This window comes from Plecotus auritus (assembly GCF_963455305.1).
Source record: "Plecotus auritus genome assembly, chromosome: 3".
NCBI classification, from domain to species: domain Eukaryota; kingdom Metazoa; phylum Chordata; class Mammalia; order Chiroptera; family Vespertilionidae; genus Plecotus; species Plecotus auritus.
Genome location: NC_137772.1, coordinates 13,724,812 through 13,742,635, shown reverse-complemented (window position 1 = coordinate 13,742,635; position 17,824 = coordinate 13,724,812). Strand labels below are relative to the sequence as shown.

Here is a 17,824-nt window from a genome sequence, read left to right as displayed (position 1 = left end):
GACAGCCTCGGCCCCAGCGCTCAGCGCCACCTCCCCGGCTTCCCCACAAGGGCCCGCACAGCGCTCACAGCCTCGCCGGGTCCCCAGGACACACACCCTCCCTTTTCGCTCGGTTCCGGTTCCCACGAGAACCAGGAGTGGTGACTGTGCCAACAGATTCCTCCTCCGGCCTTGACACTCACAAGGAGCCCAGGCAGTAAATGCAGCTGGTTTTGCTTGAAATGCAGAATTTCTGCTCATCAGCTTACGGCTTGTTGGGCCACATGAATGATTCTTCTATGTGACATAATCTGTCGTCGTAATGTCCTTTACTGTATGCCGTCTGTGTGTGTCTCCTGGTGCCCGTGACTGTGGGGTGAGTGGGTGTCATTGAGCTGTGGGCACGTTGCCAGGGGTGGTTTAGAATGGGGATCGGGACCCCCCAGCATCCTCCCTTCTATGGGGCCGTCAGCCAGTCGGATTCAGCTTATGGACCGCATCTCTGTTCCAGAGCCGGGGGCTGCTGCTTTATGTGACTCAAACTAATATTAGGAGGGAGAGTACCTGCCTGCTAACCACGTCCCCGTGACACAGAAACTAAATAAAAGTCACTGCAATAGGATATTCTTCCCAACGTAACCCACCGGTGTAAACAGCATCTTTGTAGAAACACAATTTTAACATGCAAAGACTATCTTGTCCCGTTTTGGCACAAAAACATTCAACTGCATTTTTTTTTCAGTGCTGTGCACAGGAAGTGGCTTACCTTCCAGCATCTTCTGCAGACTGTTCCTCATGACGTGGATGTTCTCTATCCCGATGAACTGGAACTTGATGTTGGAATAATTGTCTTCATTCTCGTAGCCTTTCCCAGCAGCACGGTTTGCCATGGCATTAAGCTGCAGTGGTCGGCAACACAGAATAGTCACCCATAATATCCAGGACAGGAACCGCCGAAGCGTGTCATGGCTATCCCGAACAACATTCAAAATGTTTTACATCACGGGAACACTGTACTGAGCTGTGTAGTTTCAGACATGCATATTGAGCTTGTTCCTGACAACATACATGTATCGACACGGGGAACGCTTTCTGAGCTGGGAAGAAGCATTCTATGGATACACATTCTACGGATAAACTGCCTCTCACAGTTCCCTGTCACTGGTGCCAAAGCAAATATGACGGAACCAACCTGCCCCGATCTAATACCAAACATTATAACCTGTGATCCGCAGAAGAGTCCCAGCAGACACAGATGTCAGTGTGAGGCCCTGCGGGTTAAATGATTACATCCCCAGCCTCATGCTGCCAGTAAGCACGCCATCAAATAGGAACGGTTGCATCATTCTAATTCTCCTACAAGAATCATCCAGACGGCCATGTAAACCTCGAGCAGGAACCACTGAGTGCAATGAAAAGAGGGTGTGCAGACGCTGCCTGCAGAGGCATGTCCTCCAGCCACCTTACTTCAATCTGGGGGCCTGTTAAGTGGGCTGGGATCACTTTTATTACCATAACTAGAGGCCTGATGCACAAAGATTCGTGCAAGAATGGGCCTTCCTTACCCTGGCTGCCGGCACCGCCTTCGCTCTGGCTGGAGCCGTCTTTCCGCCTTCCCACGCTGCCCAGAGGCCCTGAGTGGCTGGGGTGGTGCGGAACGCCCCCTGGCCGCCTGGCGCCTGCATATGCAAATTAACCTTCCATCTTTGTTGGGTTAATTTGCATACTCACTCCTGATTGGCTGGTGGGCATCACGAATGTACGGTCAATTTGCATCTTACTCTTTTATTAGTGTAGATTCTGTATCTGAGAAGTGAAGATTTCCTAATGCAAACAGTTTAATGACCATGGATTTTCAGGAAATTTATTAAGTACAGACTCTGCCCTCGTCCTGTGTAACTAAAGTCAAGAAGGGGACAGGTCTTGCCTGAGCTCAGAAATACGCAGATTTCTAGAATACTTGCTGGTCTTCCTCTGCCCACAGAGGACAGGGGGCTGTCCCAGGCAAGGAACTGACACCAGGGACTCACCACCAGAAAAAACATCAATTTTTAGGACCACAAAGCTATACTGAGAGGATATTAATAAATACTTTTCAAAAAGCTAAGTTTTCTTTGACCCAGGTCTCCTGTTTATGAGAATCTGGCACAATTAAAAGTATCAGCACATAAAGATACACGTCCAAGAATATTTATTGCAACTTTTCATACAATAGCAAAAAGGTGAAAATCTATGAATATCTCAATAGGACAATGACTGAATAAATTATGATAAATTCAAGCCTTGGACTACTAACAGGGCTAAGAGAAACATTACATTATATATTTATCTATCTATGTATCTATCTATCAACAGAGACAGATGAACAGACTTGGCATTGGCCCATGACATGTTAACATGTTAAGTGAAAAGAGTAAACTACAAAATAATATTCTACAATTATCCCATCTTTTGAAAAACAAACCAACCTACAGAGAAGTGTTAATGTTTATGCAGGTTTGAGTCAGCAGAATTAAAGTGTATGGAAGACTGTTTCCAATTTGGAAGCAGAAAGATAGAGGTGGCAAGTGACGGGGGGCCTGCCCCGCCAGTCCCTATCCACATAGTCTCCAGTATTGTCTTTCTATGTGGACTAAATTATATTAAATTTCAATCTATCCTATATAATAATCCTATATAATAAAAGGGTAATATGCAAATAGACTGAATGGCAGAACTGAACAACCAATCAAAGAGTAATATGCTAATGATATGCTAAGGCTGCTCAACTGCTCACTATGATGTTGACCAGACAGTTGACCAGTCACTCTGATGTGCACTGACCACCAGGGGGCAGATGCTCCTACCGGTAGGTTAGCTTGCTGGTGGAGTCCAGCTGATCGGAACTGAGCAAGATGGGCCGGACATGCCCTGGAGCCCTCCCGCAGTCCCTCCCTGGCTCAATCGTGCACCGGTGGGGTCCTTCAGCCTGGCCTGTGCCCTCTCGCAATCCGGGACCCCTCGGGGGATGTTGGAGAGCCGGTTTCAGCCTGATCCCGCAGGCCACTCCCCTCAGGAGGGCGCCAGACGCAGGGCTCGTGGCTGGTGAGTGCTGCTGCGGCAGCGCGAGCCTCTCCTGATGGGGAACGATTGGGCGCGAGCCCGCAGCAGGCACAGTGGGGCCGGGATGAGTGGGAGCGGCAGGTAGGAGCTGCAGGCGGTGTTGGACTGTGGGTTTCGGCCCTGTCCCTGCAGGCCACCCAGAGGGACCCCATCAGTGCACGAATTCATGCACCAGGCCTCTAGTAGTGAAATAATAGTCCTGCAAATAATTTCCTGTTTCAGTGAAAAAAAAATCACTACTACCTCAGAGGCTCCTGTAGTCCTTGTTACAAAGAAGCTACATGAGGTTCACAATTTAAATAACAGAAGTCAAGCGTTTTAGAAGTGAAGTGTAAACTGGCGGCAGACTCGTCCCATTTCCACAGTGGCCCTGCTCCGTGATGTAGCTCATGTGACATCAGCTGGGCCATGTCAGCCCCTCAGACCCCCTCTTCCAATGCACTAAAGATTGTCACCTTTCTCCCAGGCATGCTACAGGAATAAAGGGTTTGGCCTTAATCAAGAAAGAAAAATTAAAATAATGTTATTTTTAACACTACGTACGTTCATGCTTTAAAATGTTTAAATATTTTAAAGGGGAAAGTTTCTTCATATAATTATTTTCCAAAGCCACTGGCTTGTCCTTTACAGCGAGCTTCATAAAATAAAATGATTCCCAGGGTCATGGTGAGCATCCTCCTGCTACCTGAACCCTAGGGTTATTCTCTATCTGGAATAATCCAAGTTAAGCCCGCTCACCTCATGCCACAGAGGCACTCTTCGTAAACAATGCAATGAATAAACCCAAAATACGTTTACAGTTATTATTATTATAACCTATAATTAGGATTCTGTTCACATTTTTACGTAGGTGATCGCCTATAACCTGGGAGAATTTATTGGTAGTCTTTTAGAAGCAAAGAAGCAACACAAGATGGCCTCTTGAAAGTCAATGGTACTTCTCACAGTGAACAGAAGGTGGCACTATTTAGCCTCCCATCCAAAGTGTACTTTCTCAAGGTTTCTACATATTTCACAGGACCTAATATGATAATGTGGCAACAGGTAAACCCTCAGAGCAGGAAATACAGTTTTAAAATTAATAAAAATTCAAGAAGCTATCCTGGACCACTGGACCAATTATACATATAATTTATGTAATTATATATTATATATATTTAGATAAAACGGCCCTTATATAACAAAACACTATTAGTCAATCTAATTTAGTCTCCCATCTCTTTGGGTAAGAACTTCATTTCACCTCTCTCTCTTTCTCTCTCTTTCTCTTTTCCTCTCCTCCTCCTCCTCTCCCTCTCCCTCCCTTTCACTCGCTCCAAAAATCAATGGAAAACATATCCTCCAGTGAGGATTAAAAACAAAACAAAACACAAAAAACACAAAGGAAAACCTACTTATTTCAGCTCCTAAAAATTCCCAAGTAAATAAAACCATGAAGGCAACTACATTCCAGTTTCAATTTATGCTTAAGAAACACAGCGGACAAATGAAAAGTGGAACTGGAAAAAGGCACCTGTTTCTGACCTAAGATCACCCGCTGTTTGATAATCTCAGCATCTTTACACTCAGAAAAGCTCCTACATGAAACGAAAGGAGCCTCCTCATTCCTCAACAAGCACCTAATGAACACCTACTGTGTGCCAGGCAATGAACACAATAAAAAGATGAGCAAGAAGCTGTTCTACCGCCATACGCTCATTCATCGCTGAGTGGAAGGGAAAGCTCACAGCACCACATGGCAGGGCTGGGCAGGAGCTGAGTGACTGGAGGCAGTGGCAGCCATGGGAGCTCAAATCGGGAGCAGCCCCAAGTGGCCTATAGGGTCAGGGGGGGATGTTTCATGAAAGAAGGAAGACTTGAGACAGACGGTAATGGTCTGGAAGGATGGAGAGAGAGGGATGGGCATTCCAGATAAAACACTGAGGATGACAGGAGGTGGGGAGTCCAAACCAAAGGAGCAGGTGGGTCTTGTGCGCCAACCCGTGGCCGCGAGGTGGGAGGTAATGTACGGCGGCAACAGCAAGGGAAGAAGCTGGAACATCCTTCGAGAGCCTGACAAACAGGCCCGATGGAGATGCTTAGACTTTATCTGTGGCGGGGAGAGCAACGGAAGGCTCCTAAGCAGGTTTAGTTGAAAACTTTGCGAGTTAGTGTCCATGACACCAAGACCCACCGGAATCGGCGGGGAGGACCCGAGCTCCGGGAGCTGCTGGCCTTGTCTCTGCCCTCGACCTGGCACAGGACAGGCCCTCCATGAGGCGTTAATGGCTGGCTCACCCCCACATAAATATCAACAGTGGGAGGACACTGGCAGGTGAACAGTCTAAACATGTGAAGAAAAAGAACCTGATTCTTCCCCTAATCTTAAACCAACCTATCGAACATAGCAAAACCATAAAAGCTTCGTCAACGATCATCTTGCTATCGAGTTAAAGGTCAGCCTGGTCACTGTCGTAGCTCGGAGTCTCAGATTTCAGCTGAGCACATTCGACACCTGAATCATAACAGGAGCCGGTCCTCTGCGGTTGGGGATGGAGACGTTGACCTTGGCAGGAGGGTTGGGCCACGTCCCCGCACAGGGTATCAGATGATTGTCCTCTTCTCTCCCTCCCTCCGTCACTGCTGAGATAAAAAGAGCCTCACACTGTACTATAAACATGGAAACACGGGATGCTTTTACCTCTTGCAGGTACCGTCCGTAACTGCGCGAGCGGAAATCCTCCCTTCTCACCCCTAAGGACATCCTCGCAGAATGAAGAGCTTTCGAATTACACTCAGATAGGAAACCTCGGTCCAACTCAACTTAAAACTCCCATCCCATACACGACGCACAATGATCTGCCCCTTGTTACAGGCCATTTGGACTGGGGAGGGGTCTGCCTTGGTGCACCCCCCGCCTTTTCTTCTTTCTTCCACGGCTCGGCCTGTGTCCTGGGGAGGGGGATTGTGGAGGAGTGATAAGAGGTGAACGTGTCTTTATAAAGCTAGACAAGACTGCAATCTCTCTCCGTTGGTAGTCACTGCTTTTCTGGTTAACACTTACTGACCATCACTGCCCTCCCTGGCACAAGAGGCCAAGGGCTGAGTCTCCTAGGGCGTGTTCATGTATGTGGGATCCTGGGGTAGGAGGTGAACGGTTGGCTAACATGGGAGATCCACGCTGACTTGAGTTCATTCTAGCATCCCACTTGCCACTGCCCACCACCCGTAACAGACACGGACTCAGTCTCCGGGCTACTGAGGACAACACTCTGAACCAAGATCGACAGACGTGGTCTTGAAAAGTATGAAAGCTCTCAGCAAGCAGTTTAAACCTCAGGTGAAGCGTGTGTGTGCACGCGGGTAGACATGCCGAGAGGGCACTCCTTGCAGCGACACCACTTTTCTTTAATGGATCAGCATGAAACATCTTATCGCGGAGAGTAAACACACTTAGTGCTAAATATACCCTTCCAATCAAATCCTTTGGATTAATTTGTTTTAAATCTGGCCTATGCCTGGCTCAACAGCTGCCGCATTTCCCGGAAGATTTACATAACACAGTATATACGCTTGGCTCACTGGCCCTTAAATGAGTAGGCAAATCTGTTTGCCTTTAGTTAAATCTGGGAAAACAGCATAGGACAGTGGTCGGCAAACTCATTAGTCAACAGAGCCAAATGTCAACAGTACAACGATTGAAATTTCTTTTGAGAGCCAAATTTTTTAAACTTAAACTTTTTCTAACGCCACTTCTTCAAAATAGACTCGCCCAGGCCGTGGTATTTTGTGGAAGAGCCACACTCAAGGGGCCAAAGAACCGCATGTGGTTCGCGAGCCGCAGTTTGCCGACCATGGGCATAGGAGAAGGGCAACCCAATTCAGTCAAGCCCCTGTCTTCCCTTCCTCTTCTATCTTGTCTTCAGTGTACATGTCTGAGAAGCAGACATCCATGAAGTCTCTCCTGACCATTAGGGAGAGTAGAACAGCTGTACTTGCCTGGCTAGTGTGGCTCAGTGGTTGAGCATCGACCTATGAAACCAGGAGGTCATGGTTCGATTCCCGGTCAGGGAACATGCCTGGGTTGCGGGCTCGATCCCCAGGAGGGGGTGTGCAGGAGGCAGCCGATCAATGATTCTCATCACTGACGTTCTCTTTCTCTCTTTCTTCCTCTCTGAAATCAATAATATATATATATATATATATATATATATATATATATATATATATATATGAATAGTTGTACTTGACCTTCACAAAAGGCACAACGAAGAGGAGGGAAGGCAGTCCAGGTGAGAAAGAAGGGAGTAGAGCGCAACGAGCCAGAAGGAGAAGCACATGTCGGACAAGAACAGTAGGTCAGAGAGTTTCTGGCATCGTTAGGTGGAAGCCTTCAGGCAGAAACTGTCCCCCCGCCCCACCCGGCCCTCCCGTCTGAAGCTCATCTATCTACATGTAGTGCTTTGAGGAGGTATCTGAAAAGGAGGAACCCTTCCATATCCTCTGCTGGGACGTGGTCTGGCTGGGGCACCTGTCTTACACCGGAGCATCCTCTCTGCTCCGCCACACCTGCCCTGCAGCCGCACTCCCGCCAGAAACGCAAGGGTGTGCGTGAGGCCCAGACCTCACACGAGGAAAATGTCCAGTTGAGTGACCAGACCACGAGTCACAGCACTGATGAAATGAGGCTCAGGGGAGCACTGAGAATTGCCAGGGTCTGGGTGTCTACGCACTGGACAGTGTCCAGTTCTCATAATTTCTCACATCACCCATGAGAACGGACTATGTCTGTTATGACCTGTTGTTCTTAACATCTGTGTAGACCTTGGTTAACAGAAGTCTACAGGTTTCGGGTGCACAATTCTATAACACATCATCTGTATTGTACTGTGAGTTCAGCACCCAAGTCAAGTCTCCTCCCATCAGCTTTATCCTCTCTTCACCCGCTTCTACCTCCCTCCGCCCCCTTCCCCTCTGACAATCACCATACTGTTTGCGTCTATGAGGGTGTGTGTGTGTGTGTGTGTGTGTGCCAGGGGGGTGGGGGGTTGCTTCATCCCTTCACCAAGAAAAGGTCGCTTCAGAAATTTTAGGAGCGTGATCTACTCGGCTCACTGGCCCTTAAACGAGTAGGCAAATCTGTTTGCCTTTAGTTAAGTCTGGGAAAGCAGCATAGGAGAACATGCTGGAGTCGTCATTAGCCCCTCCTTCAGGTGGTGGTTGTCTCCTTCAGAAAGTCCTCCAAGATTCACACTTCTCCAAAATCAAACAACACACGTGGTGCGTGCACTGTGCACCCAGCACAAGGGCTCGGAGTGTCAGAGTCCCTGAGGCGTGCACGCAGGAGCCGAGGAGCCCAGGCAACAGCCTGCAGAGCAGAGCAGAGCAGCTGGGTGCTGACTGTGCAAAGGGAGGGCCCCTTCGCAGCGGAGCAACCTCAGCGGGGAAGACAGCCCGTCGCTCTGCCGTGGTCCAGGCCCCGACTCAGAGCTGCAAAGGCGCGCGTCCGAACGGCAAAATGGTGACACTTACTTTAGGCCGCGTGTCCACCACGTAAATGAAGTCGCTCCCTGGATTGGCTTTCCGGATGGCCTGGAGCATCTGCTCGTCTTCCAGGCACCGTGCGCTGAAGCCGGACAGGGGCTGGCTGCTCCGGCAGATGGAGGCCTGCGGGGAGGGCCGGGCAACACAGCAGCGTCAGACAACTGTGCAAGGGATGGACACAGCAGAGACCCACCAGGCTGGCTGCCCGACAAGGCACCCCGGCTCACGTGTGCCCCGCCAGGGCTGGCCGTGCAACCGTTTCTGCGGGAAATCAGAATGTGTACGGACGCTCGGATGGGATCCTAATGAGGGCATTGAAAGCCATTTAAATAACCTTTCACTTTCCTGCTGAAGGAGAAATAGGAAAGAAACACCTCTGCCCCTACAATGTATAGGATCCTGCTCAGGGCAAGACTAATAACAAGTATTTTTAAATGCCTGCCATCGTTTTTTACTAGCCCACTTAGAAACATCACAAATACTCAGGACCGTGTTTAATCCTGAACGAGGGACTTTTGAGTGAGGCGAGCCCAGGCTGCCGCTGGCGTGGGCACCTAAGGGCAGCGGGCACACACCTAGGCTCACCCAGGGGAGAGGGAAGCAAGGGGGTCCTGTGGACTCAACCTGCCTTCTGTTCTGCAACCTGCCTAGTCTTCAGTTCTAACAGACACCCTGCATTGTTCGGTAATGTGTATAATAGCATGTTCATTTCCGTTATTCATAGGCAAGGACAGGTACAGCCTCACAGCTAAAAAACTTACGTGTTTGTGGCCAAGTTCCTTTTATGGACTGAGATTATATTTTAATATTTAAACTAAGCTGGAGTCACCAAGTACAATCAATACCGGAATGACTCAAATCATCTCCACCGAGGGCGTGAGCCCCCTGTGAGCGAGGATGGCGGCGTGGGGTCCGTGGGAAGCGGTGACCGAGAACAGTCCGGCGGAGCCCGCTGCGGGCTCTCCAGGAAGAGGCATCCAGCTCGGAGGCCAGGCACGGCTTAACTGTCCCTAAGCTCAACCCAGGACGAGGTAGCTAGGGTTTCAGCTTCTCCATACCACGGGGAGCTTGGCACTCCTCTGCGGGAAGGCGGGTGCTTCTCACCGACTCTGCCGTCCTCGGGCGAGGACTGTGGCAGGACCAGCAGCGCGGAGCCGCCAGACACGTAGCTGGGCAGCTGTCGCAGGCCGGGCGCCTTCTGTAGCAGAGCCGGAGCCGAGGTGGCTCCAGGAACTCCGGGCCTGCAGCCAGGGAGGGGAGAGCGGGAAGGAGAGCGAAAGGCCGGCTGGCTTGCTCCAGCTTAAATCTTTTTTTTTTTTCCACTGCAGCCAAATAATGTCTTTATTGGATGCTGTTACGGATACAGTTGCTGTGGAAACACAGGATCTCGACTCTCCAGGTTTGGATGCCAAACCTGAACCGTGCATTTTCCTACAAGCTGCTGGAGGACTGGGGATGCTGGGAGGAGGAGAGAGACATCCAAGCTCTGAGGTCATGCTGGAGTCTTCAGAAGGCCCCTCCTTCAGGTGGTGGTGTCTCCTTCAGGAAGTCCTCCGAGATTCACACTCCTCCGTGTGCCACCCACTTGTCCCCCGCCTCCACCCCACCGTCGTGTTTCCCTGCTGGCCTGACTCTGGGGCCCCTATGCCAGCCTCCTTCACACAGTTCCTGGACTGTCTGGGTTTGTTGTCTCTGCTCTAACATTCCTAGCTGGGTGACTCTAAGCAAATCACACAGGCTTTCAGCTTAAATCCTGAGTCCCTGGCAGCACAAGTCCAATGGCTGTGAGGAGGAGGAAGGGACGGGGGGTCTAAACATGGATGAGAGGATCGCCAGCTTGGGGGAGGACCAGGGGAAGGGGGAACTGAGGGAGGAGCCAAAGGGGAGGGGAAGGGCAGGTACGTCCAATGGGTGCAAAGGCAGTCCCCACACCTGGCCTTCACGGAGCTTGTTTCTCCCACTGTTTCTCCCACCGTCGGGGGGTCAGGCTCTGCCCCTGCTCAGGGAATGCTGACTGCAGAGAGCACCTCTGAGCTGCCTTTGCTTGATCTGGCTAAAGAGTTAAGGACAGCTGCCACTGGGCAATTTCTTAGGATCTCGCAGAGGAGTTCGACGGGGAGGGAAACATTTAAATGGTGAGAATTTGTATGAGGATGCACCTAAAGACTAGCACACGAGGGCACCCGGGAGCCGTGAGGGTCTGGGGAGGCAGGGGAAGCCGGGCTCTGTGGTCTAACTGTGAAAATTCGATCCTATTCTGAGACATTCCACACTTGCCCTTTATAATGCTCACCCTTTCCCAAGAATCTCAGAACAGGAAAAATTTTTTAAAAAGCAGTCAGACAGCACTACGCTCACGTTTTAAATCCCCAGCGCACCCCTACCTCCTCACAATAAAAGAATAAAAGACCCCCTCTTGTTTCTCTATCAATGGATGCTAAAAAAAAAAACAAAAAAACAGGTAAATGCTACTGGCTTCCTAATTTCAAGTACAACATCATAAACTTCCCTATTCATTCCATCATTTTTTTTCTTTTACAAAAAGATTCATATTTTCATTTGCCTCTCACCATTGCTCTGGTTCTGTAAAGGTTGAACTATATTTGGAGTGAAATAATAGGGACATTAATAAAATACTTGCCCTTTTTAGACCCCAGTTCAGAGCAGTGAGTGTAACTAAAAATACGATCATTTATGGCCTTTCAACTAACAGAACTTACATCGCTAAATGACTATTTTCCTTTAAAGCGGGCCACACAGGAGGCTGCTGCTCGCTCTGGAAATAGCTCGAAGTCACTTTGCAAAAGCCTCCCTTTAGAACTGGACAGACCCTACCCTCCTCCCTGCCTGCAGGTGCATGCATATCGTCCATACTCACACACACTCTCACACGCACACCTGCTGCAACTGTCTACAGCAAGCATGTCAAACTCGAAGGCCAACATGGGCCAAATACTAGTAAACGAGGCATGCGGCCCGCAGGCTGCGAGTGTGACATGCTTGCTCTACAGCATCACTTGGCTTTGAACCAACAGACATCTCATCTAGCTGGAAAACCCACCTTGTGCACCTGGCTAAAATCAAACAGCTTCTAAAGTGGGTGGCAAAGACCATTCTCGTCTTCCCAAATTTGTTTCCTTGTCCTCCACAGAAATGGAACCACAGCGTTTAGTTGTTCACATGGTTACCCATAGACTGTATTTTCTCACCTGTCCTGGGCAGTTCTGACGAACGGATGCGAGCAGAAGTGTCACGTGACCGTTTCAGAACCCATCCCCCAAAAGCTGTGAAGGCACCACGTGGAGGTGACGGCTGGTACTAAAGTCATCTCTTATGCCACACGATGAGGTCACGCCCCGGGGTGGCAGACCAGACAGGTGCAAGGGACTCGGGTCCCTGACAGGTAAGTGGTGGAGAGCCACAACATCAGGCCTAGACTGCTCACCTTTGGAGTTTTAGGTGAGAAAGAATAAAGTTCCATCTTGTTTAAGCCACTGTCATGTGGTTCTGTTGGTGGCAGACACACCTAATTCCAGCATTTACAAATAATGTTAAAAAATAAACCCATTCTTGCCCTAGCTGGTTTGGCTCAGTACACAGAACATCAGCCTGAGGACCAAACGGTCCTGGGTTTGATTCCGGTCAAGGGCATGTACCTCAGTTGCAGGTTCCTCCCCAGCCCAGGCCCTAGTTGGGGCGCATGTAGGAGGCAACCAATCAATGAGTTTCTCTCACACTGATGTTTCTCTCTGTCTTTCCCTCTCTCAAAATATCAATGGAAAAATATCCTCTGGTGAAGATTTTTAAAAAAATTAATTAAAAAATAAACCCACTCTCCATAAACAAATATTTCTTATGTAGGAGACATTTAAAAATGTGCCATTAAAAAGAAGAGGGGGCAGTGGATTTGGGGGGCTTTTCAAAGAGAGGCGTTGCAAAGGATCTGTGTGAGCAAGCACAGCACCTCCCCACCACTCCCTGGGATGGTTAAGTTTAGGCGTTTTCTGACTCCGTCCCATTATTTTATTGTCAAATAAATGCAATGAGCTAAGGGTCCCAGCATAGCTGTGTTGTGTTGTGTCACACAGAGCCATACCCGCGTGCCTCTGAGAAGAGTGCAAACACACACACAGCCGAAGGCCGCGAGGAATGCCCGCTGGTGATAACACAGGCAAAGCGGAGCGCAGAACAAAGGCATGGCTGGGGACTTACGTGGTTATCCTTACTGTAGTAAGAAAGGGCAGGAAACCGCCGTCTGCTCCGGAATTTGGAACTCCCCACGATGATGTGTGCTGTGGCCGATTTGGGGACGTACAGCTCGGTCGGGTAGGAGTCACAAACCTGTCGCAGAAAGCATAGCGGATTTTTAGGCAATCTAGTCACGCTCTGCAAACCGCCACGGAAAGTGCAAGTTCCGTCCGCCAGACTTCCAGGTGGGTGTCTACGGAACCATCACAGAGGAGGCTACTGTGAGGAAACCCAAAGCCACTGCAGAGAAAGGAAGGGCTGCTGCGTCTAAGACATCGGAGCGAAGGGACGCAAGATGCTCTTGAGCACCCCGCCTCGTGCACGGTCCCTTCCAAGGGCTCTCTCCCCGTGGGAGGCGAGACAGTGACAAATGAGCAGTTCTTCCACCAAAAGGGGCACATGGCAATTCTGCATCCTGGCAGCTGAGAGAACCTCAGCTGCCTGCCCTGATGGAAAGACAGCCTCGCCCGGCCTTGGCCGGGTAGCTCAGGTGGTCAGGGAGCATCCCCATGCAACAAGGTTGTGAGCTCAATCCCTGGTCAGGACACATGCAAGAATCAACCAATGAATGCATAAGTAAGTGGAACAAATCGATGTTTCTCTCCTTCTCACTCTCTTTCCCTTCCTCTCTCTCTAGAATCAATCAATAAATATAGAGAAAGATAGTCAGACTGTGGGAAATGCAAGTCCCGTCTCTGTCCAAGCTCACACTGTGTGCGCTCTTGCCCCCGAGGCCTCCCTCAATACTCCGTCCTTCGACCTTCCCACCTCTCATCCATTCTTCAAGGGCCAACCTCATTCCACCTCCTTCAAGAATCCTCCCCCCTCCTTCACCACACCCCCACACCCCGGCTTCCAGCTCATGTGGATTTCTGACTCCCCGCACAATATAGCAGCTTTTTTTTTGTTTCTCATGTGCCGATTTTATAAGAAATGATTTGCTCGCTCTGTGCAGCCCTGGCCGTGATTCCCACTGTGGACACTGGCACCTTCAAAGGATCTTGCAATTTAGTCGGAAATCGGCGCTTTAGGACCTGGCTCTGACTTGCCGACCTCATGACCTTTGGAAGCCCCACTACACCGAGAGCTGTGGTTTCTGATCTCTGAAACAGAAATATTACCCCACGGCAGGCGTCCTCAAACTATGGCCCGCGGGCCACATGCGGCCCGCCGAGGACATTTATCCGGCCCGCCGGGTGCTGCTGCCTGTCCTGCTTAGCAGCTGACTCGTCCCGAGCCCGCAGTGCGCATAGGAATTTGTTCATAGTTTTTTTTTTTAAAACTAAAGTCCGGCCCTCCAACGGTCTGAGGGACAGTGAACTGGCCCCCTGTTTAAAAAGTCTGAGGACCCCTGCCCCACGGGGTTGGTATAAGGGTGAAATCCGGTGACACCATGACAAAGGACTTCATAAGCCACTGGGTCTGACTCAAGTGTTAGAAGCGGCAGCAGTAGCAGCAGCCGATTTGCTGCTGGACACACTGTGCTTCGACGTCAGCCAATCAATCTCTTGGCAAAGTGAAGGCAGCTCCAAAGGCAGTTCGTGGGCTTTGCCAAAGCAAGTGGCTATTTCCTGGAAGTCAAGCATCTTCCTGGGTGTTTCAAGAGGACCCCTCGAGCCAGGATAGCACCAGTGGAAGTGCTTTATCTGCATGTCCTCTGTCCATCGTCCCCCCACACCCCGCCTTCCACACTGGAAAGATGGGACTGAAGTGAGGTCCGAGCCCGCGAAGCTCACACCCTGTTCCCCGATGACCCTTCCCTCGCCTGCCTGCACTGCCTTTGTCACCAGATCGGAGAACAACATTGAGCAGGAGGGGAAAAAGGGCCCCAAATGTGATTTCAGCATCTTGTCAAAGACATTTTAGGGAAGATCACCAGACCTTAACGTGGGCTTTGGTGCTGACGCTCTGGAGGAGAATCCGCTCCTACAACACAGGGCCCAGCCCACGAAGACCCAGGAGCGTTTCCTGGAACCTCTGCCACAGACACCAGGCTCCCTTCCCCGTGTCTGACCTCCCTCAGTCAGTGAGTGAGGACATTACAACACAGACCACACCTGCTTGTCTAAGGTTCAAGAGACATGTAGTCATTGCATCCGACCAGTAACATTTTCTGAAAATAACAGTTTTAGAAGGGAAATTGGTATGTTTTCAGTAAGTTGGGGATTATCTACTTTCTTCTTATAACAACACCATGGAATTGCAAAGTTATTTATGATTAAACTAGAGACCCAGTGCACGAATTTGTGCATGGGTGGGGACCGGCAGGCCTGCCCCTATTGGGGCCGGCAGAGCGGGCAGGCTGGGGGGAGGGGACATGGGAGGTTGGCTGGCCAGCCCTGCTCCTGATCGGGGTGGGGGTGGGCCGATTAGGGGTGATTGGGGGGAGGGCCAGCTGGGGGGAGGGGCTGCAAGCAGTTGGCCAGCCAGCCCTACCCCTGGTTGAACTCCCAGTTGAGGGGACAACTTGCATATTAGCCTTTTATTATATAGGGCGAATTAAGAATAAGAAAGTAATGGGTGAGATAAGCATAAGAAAGTAATGGGTGAGATGCCTTAGCATGCTTATTACATACAGCCTTTCTTTTTTTCTTTTTGTTAAACCTCACCTAAGGATATTTTTTACATTGCTTTTTAAGAAAGAGTGGAAGGGAGAGACAGAGAGAGAGAGAGAGAGAGACATTGATGTGACGGAGATACATTGACTCGCTGCCTCCTGCCTGTGCCCCGACTGGGAGCAGGGAGCAAACCCACAACCCAGGTACATGCTGCTGACCAGGAATTGAACCCGTGACCCTCTAGTGCACAGGCTGAGGCCCTAACCACTGAGTCACGCCGGCCAGGGCTTTTCTAAGGAGCCTTTCTAAGGAGCAAGAGGTGAGCTAGGAACGTGGGAGCTTCTGCCAGGTCCTCTGATGGCCTCCCAAGGTTGAAAGATGCCCAGCTTGGCCCAGGTCATGGCCCTGATGTGGACCATGACTGGGATGGCACCCAGAGAGAAGGCAGACACCCAGAGCTCACGCTCCTTGATACTCAGCCCCGCCCTACTCAGGGACCCGGCTGTTGTCTGTCCACCCAGGGTCTCTCTCTCCACAAGGAGAGGAAGACTCTGCTGCTCTCTCCTCGTCCCTGGGCTCTCTCTCCACGGAGCAGGAAAAGGCAGACCTTGTGGCTGGCAGGTGCAAGGCCTGGGAGCTCACCACCCCGAGCCCAGACAACAGTGGTCATGCTGGTACCAGCCTCAAGGCCACCCCTCCGGGAGCACAGCAATGCCAGTCACAGGGCCTCCTGCTCTCCCGTGGGGTCTCGGGGGAAAGACTCCGCAGGTCAGAGCTGGAATTGGGGGCATTCTGAGGAGCACTTGCATGAAAAGCTCTAACTGAAGCTAAAACACCTTTGGAAAAAAGTCAGACTCACGATGCCAGGTAAGTCGGGTTTCAAGGTACAACTACTTAACCAAGTTGGAAAAAGTAAATTCATCACGCTTTCACGAAAGTCAACAGCACTTTCAGTTGGAAATTAAAACAAGCCGAGGTAGCACTGGCTGCTGCCATTTTTTGCAACAGGCTCACGCAGTTATAGCCAAAATCCTGACAATGAATGATGCACAGCACAGCACAGTGTATGCCACCGAATTCTGAAACCCACTCATTGCAGTTCTCAAAATGTTGCCTGGTTTGGAAAATCATACACAAAAATTCGGAGAGAATATGAGAAGCTCAGAAAAGTAGCAAATGCTTCCCCCCCCCCCCCCCGCCTTTTTACTGAATTTATTGGAGTGGCACTGGTTAACAAAATTACACAGATTTCAAGTGCACAATTCTGTACCACATCATCTGTACACCGTGCTGTGTTCACCACCACAAGCTTTTCTGTTGAATTTTCTTTACACTGACTGTCATAGCCAATGGAAGTAGATTAGGTTAAAATGCTTTCTGCATCATTTTTTATTAATAAGGAAACAATTTTCTTTGACCTCCACTAAATGAATTAGCCTGCCCGCAGTGCCTGCGTGTCTGGGTTGGCCTTGCCAAGAGGAATCGCTTTGGGAATTCTTTCACTCACTAGACAAGTTTTACTGAATACTTACTACCGCTAGGCATTATGTTAGGCGTTGGGCAGTAATAAAGACAAAAGCGTTATTGACTTCAAGGCCTGATCTTTGTTGGCCTGATTACAATCTTCCAGTGAATGTATTTTGAATTGCAAGATAAGATCCATCTGAGGTGCCATTCCAGGCACCTTGCTCAGATCTCTGTATTTCCTGAGGATGAATCATTCAACTGAGCACTTTGAAATAAGAGTTGGTTGTCAAGAATTGAGATATATCTACATAGATAACTTTCTTTTTCAACATTTAGGACCTAAAATTTATTTCAAGGAATTTTTGGTGTAACGGGGAGAAGAAGAGTATGAGCAGCATAAAATGATTTATATATAAATCAAAATAATACATAAAACATAGCTGTGGAGAACAAAAATAAACAACATTTTAAAAAATTACTGGTTTGGATTATACTTTAAATTTTATTCCAAGAGAAATAGATTAAAATTTTAGCTTAGCAAGGAATGTCAATTATGTTATATAATAAAAGATAATTTCAGGAGTTAGGTACAAAAGAAAATCTTACTTTAGAGCGTTAGACTACCATGCACCGTGTCTTATAAATAGGGATAATACTGATGACGACAGAGATGATGATGACAATAATAATAATTAGCCTGCCCAAGAGCAGTGAATAGAAAATGGCAGAACTGTCTTTGTACTCCCTGGGTGGTGTCATTCCCACCCTGGACAACAGCTTCCTCTCCATCAGATGGCACCTCCAGCTCCACTCACCTCAAAGAATTTGTGAGAAGAAATAGCTCATGTAAAAGAAGGAAGAAAAATTAAACATCTTCTCAACCATGAGGTTAAAAACCAAAGTAACAGATGAAGACATAACCTTCTCAATGCAGTATTCGTCAAAAA

The 17,824-nt window shown here is 49.3% G+C and overlaps 1 protein-coding gene across 3 annotated transcripts in view; it reads right to left on the bottom strand.

The window, feature by feature from the left end:
* The window catches only part of MTMR7 (myotubularin related protein 7), a 117,769-nt gene that overhangs the window by 56,823 nt on the left and 43,122 nt on the right, over window positions 1-17,824 (bottom strand). For all 3 annotated transcript variants that reach the window (XM_080661174.1, XM_080661175.1, XM_080661176.1), the window contains 3 exons: window positions 12,817-12,945; window positions 8,593-8,727; window positions 746-878 (listed from right to left, as the gene is read on the bottom strand). In XM_080661174.1, the coding sequence (XP_080517300.1) occupies window positions 746-878; window positions 8,593-8,727; window positions 12,817-12,945 (397 nt within the window). The remainder of the gene's footprint in view (window positions 1-745; window positions 879-8,592; window positions 8,728-12,816; window positions 12,946-17,824) is intronic.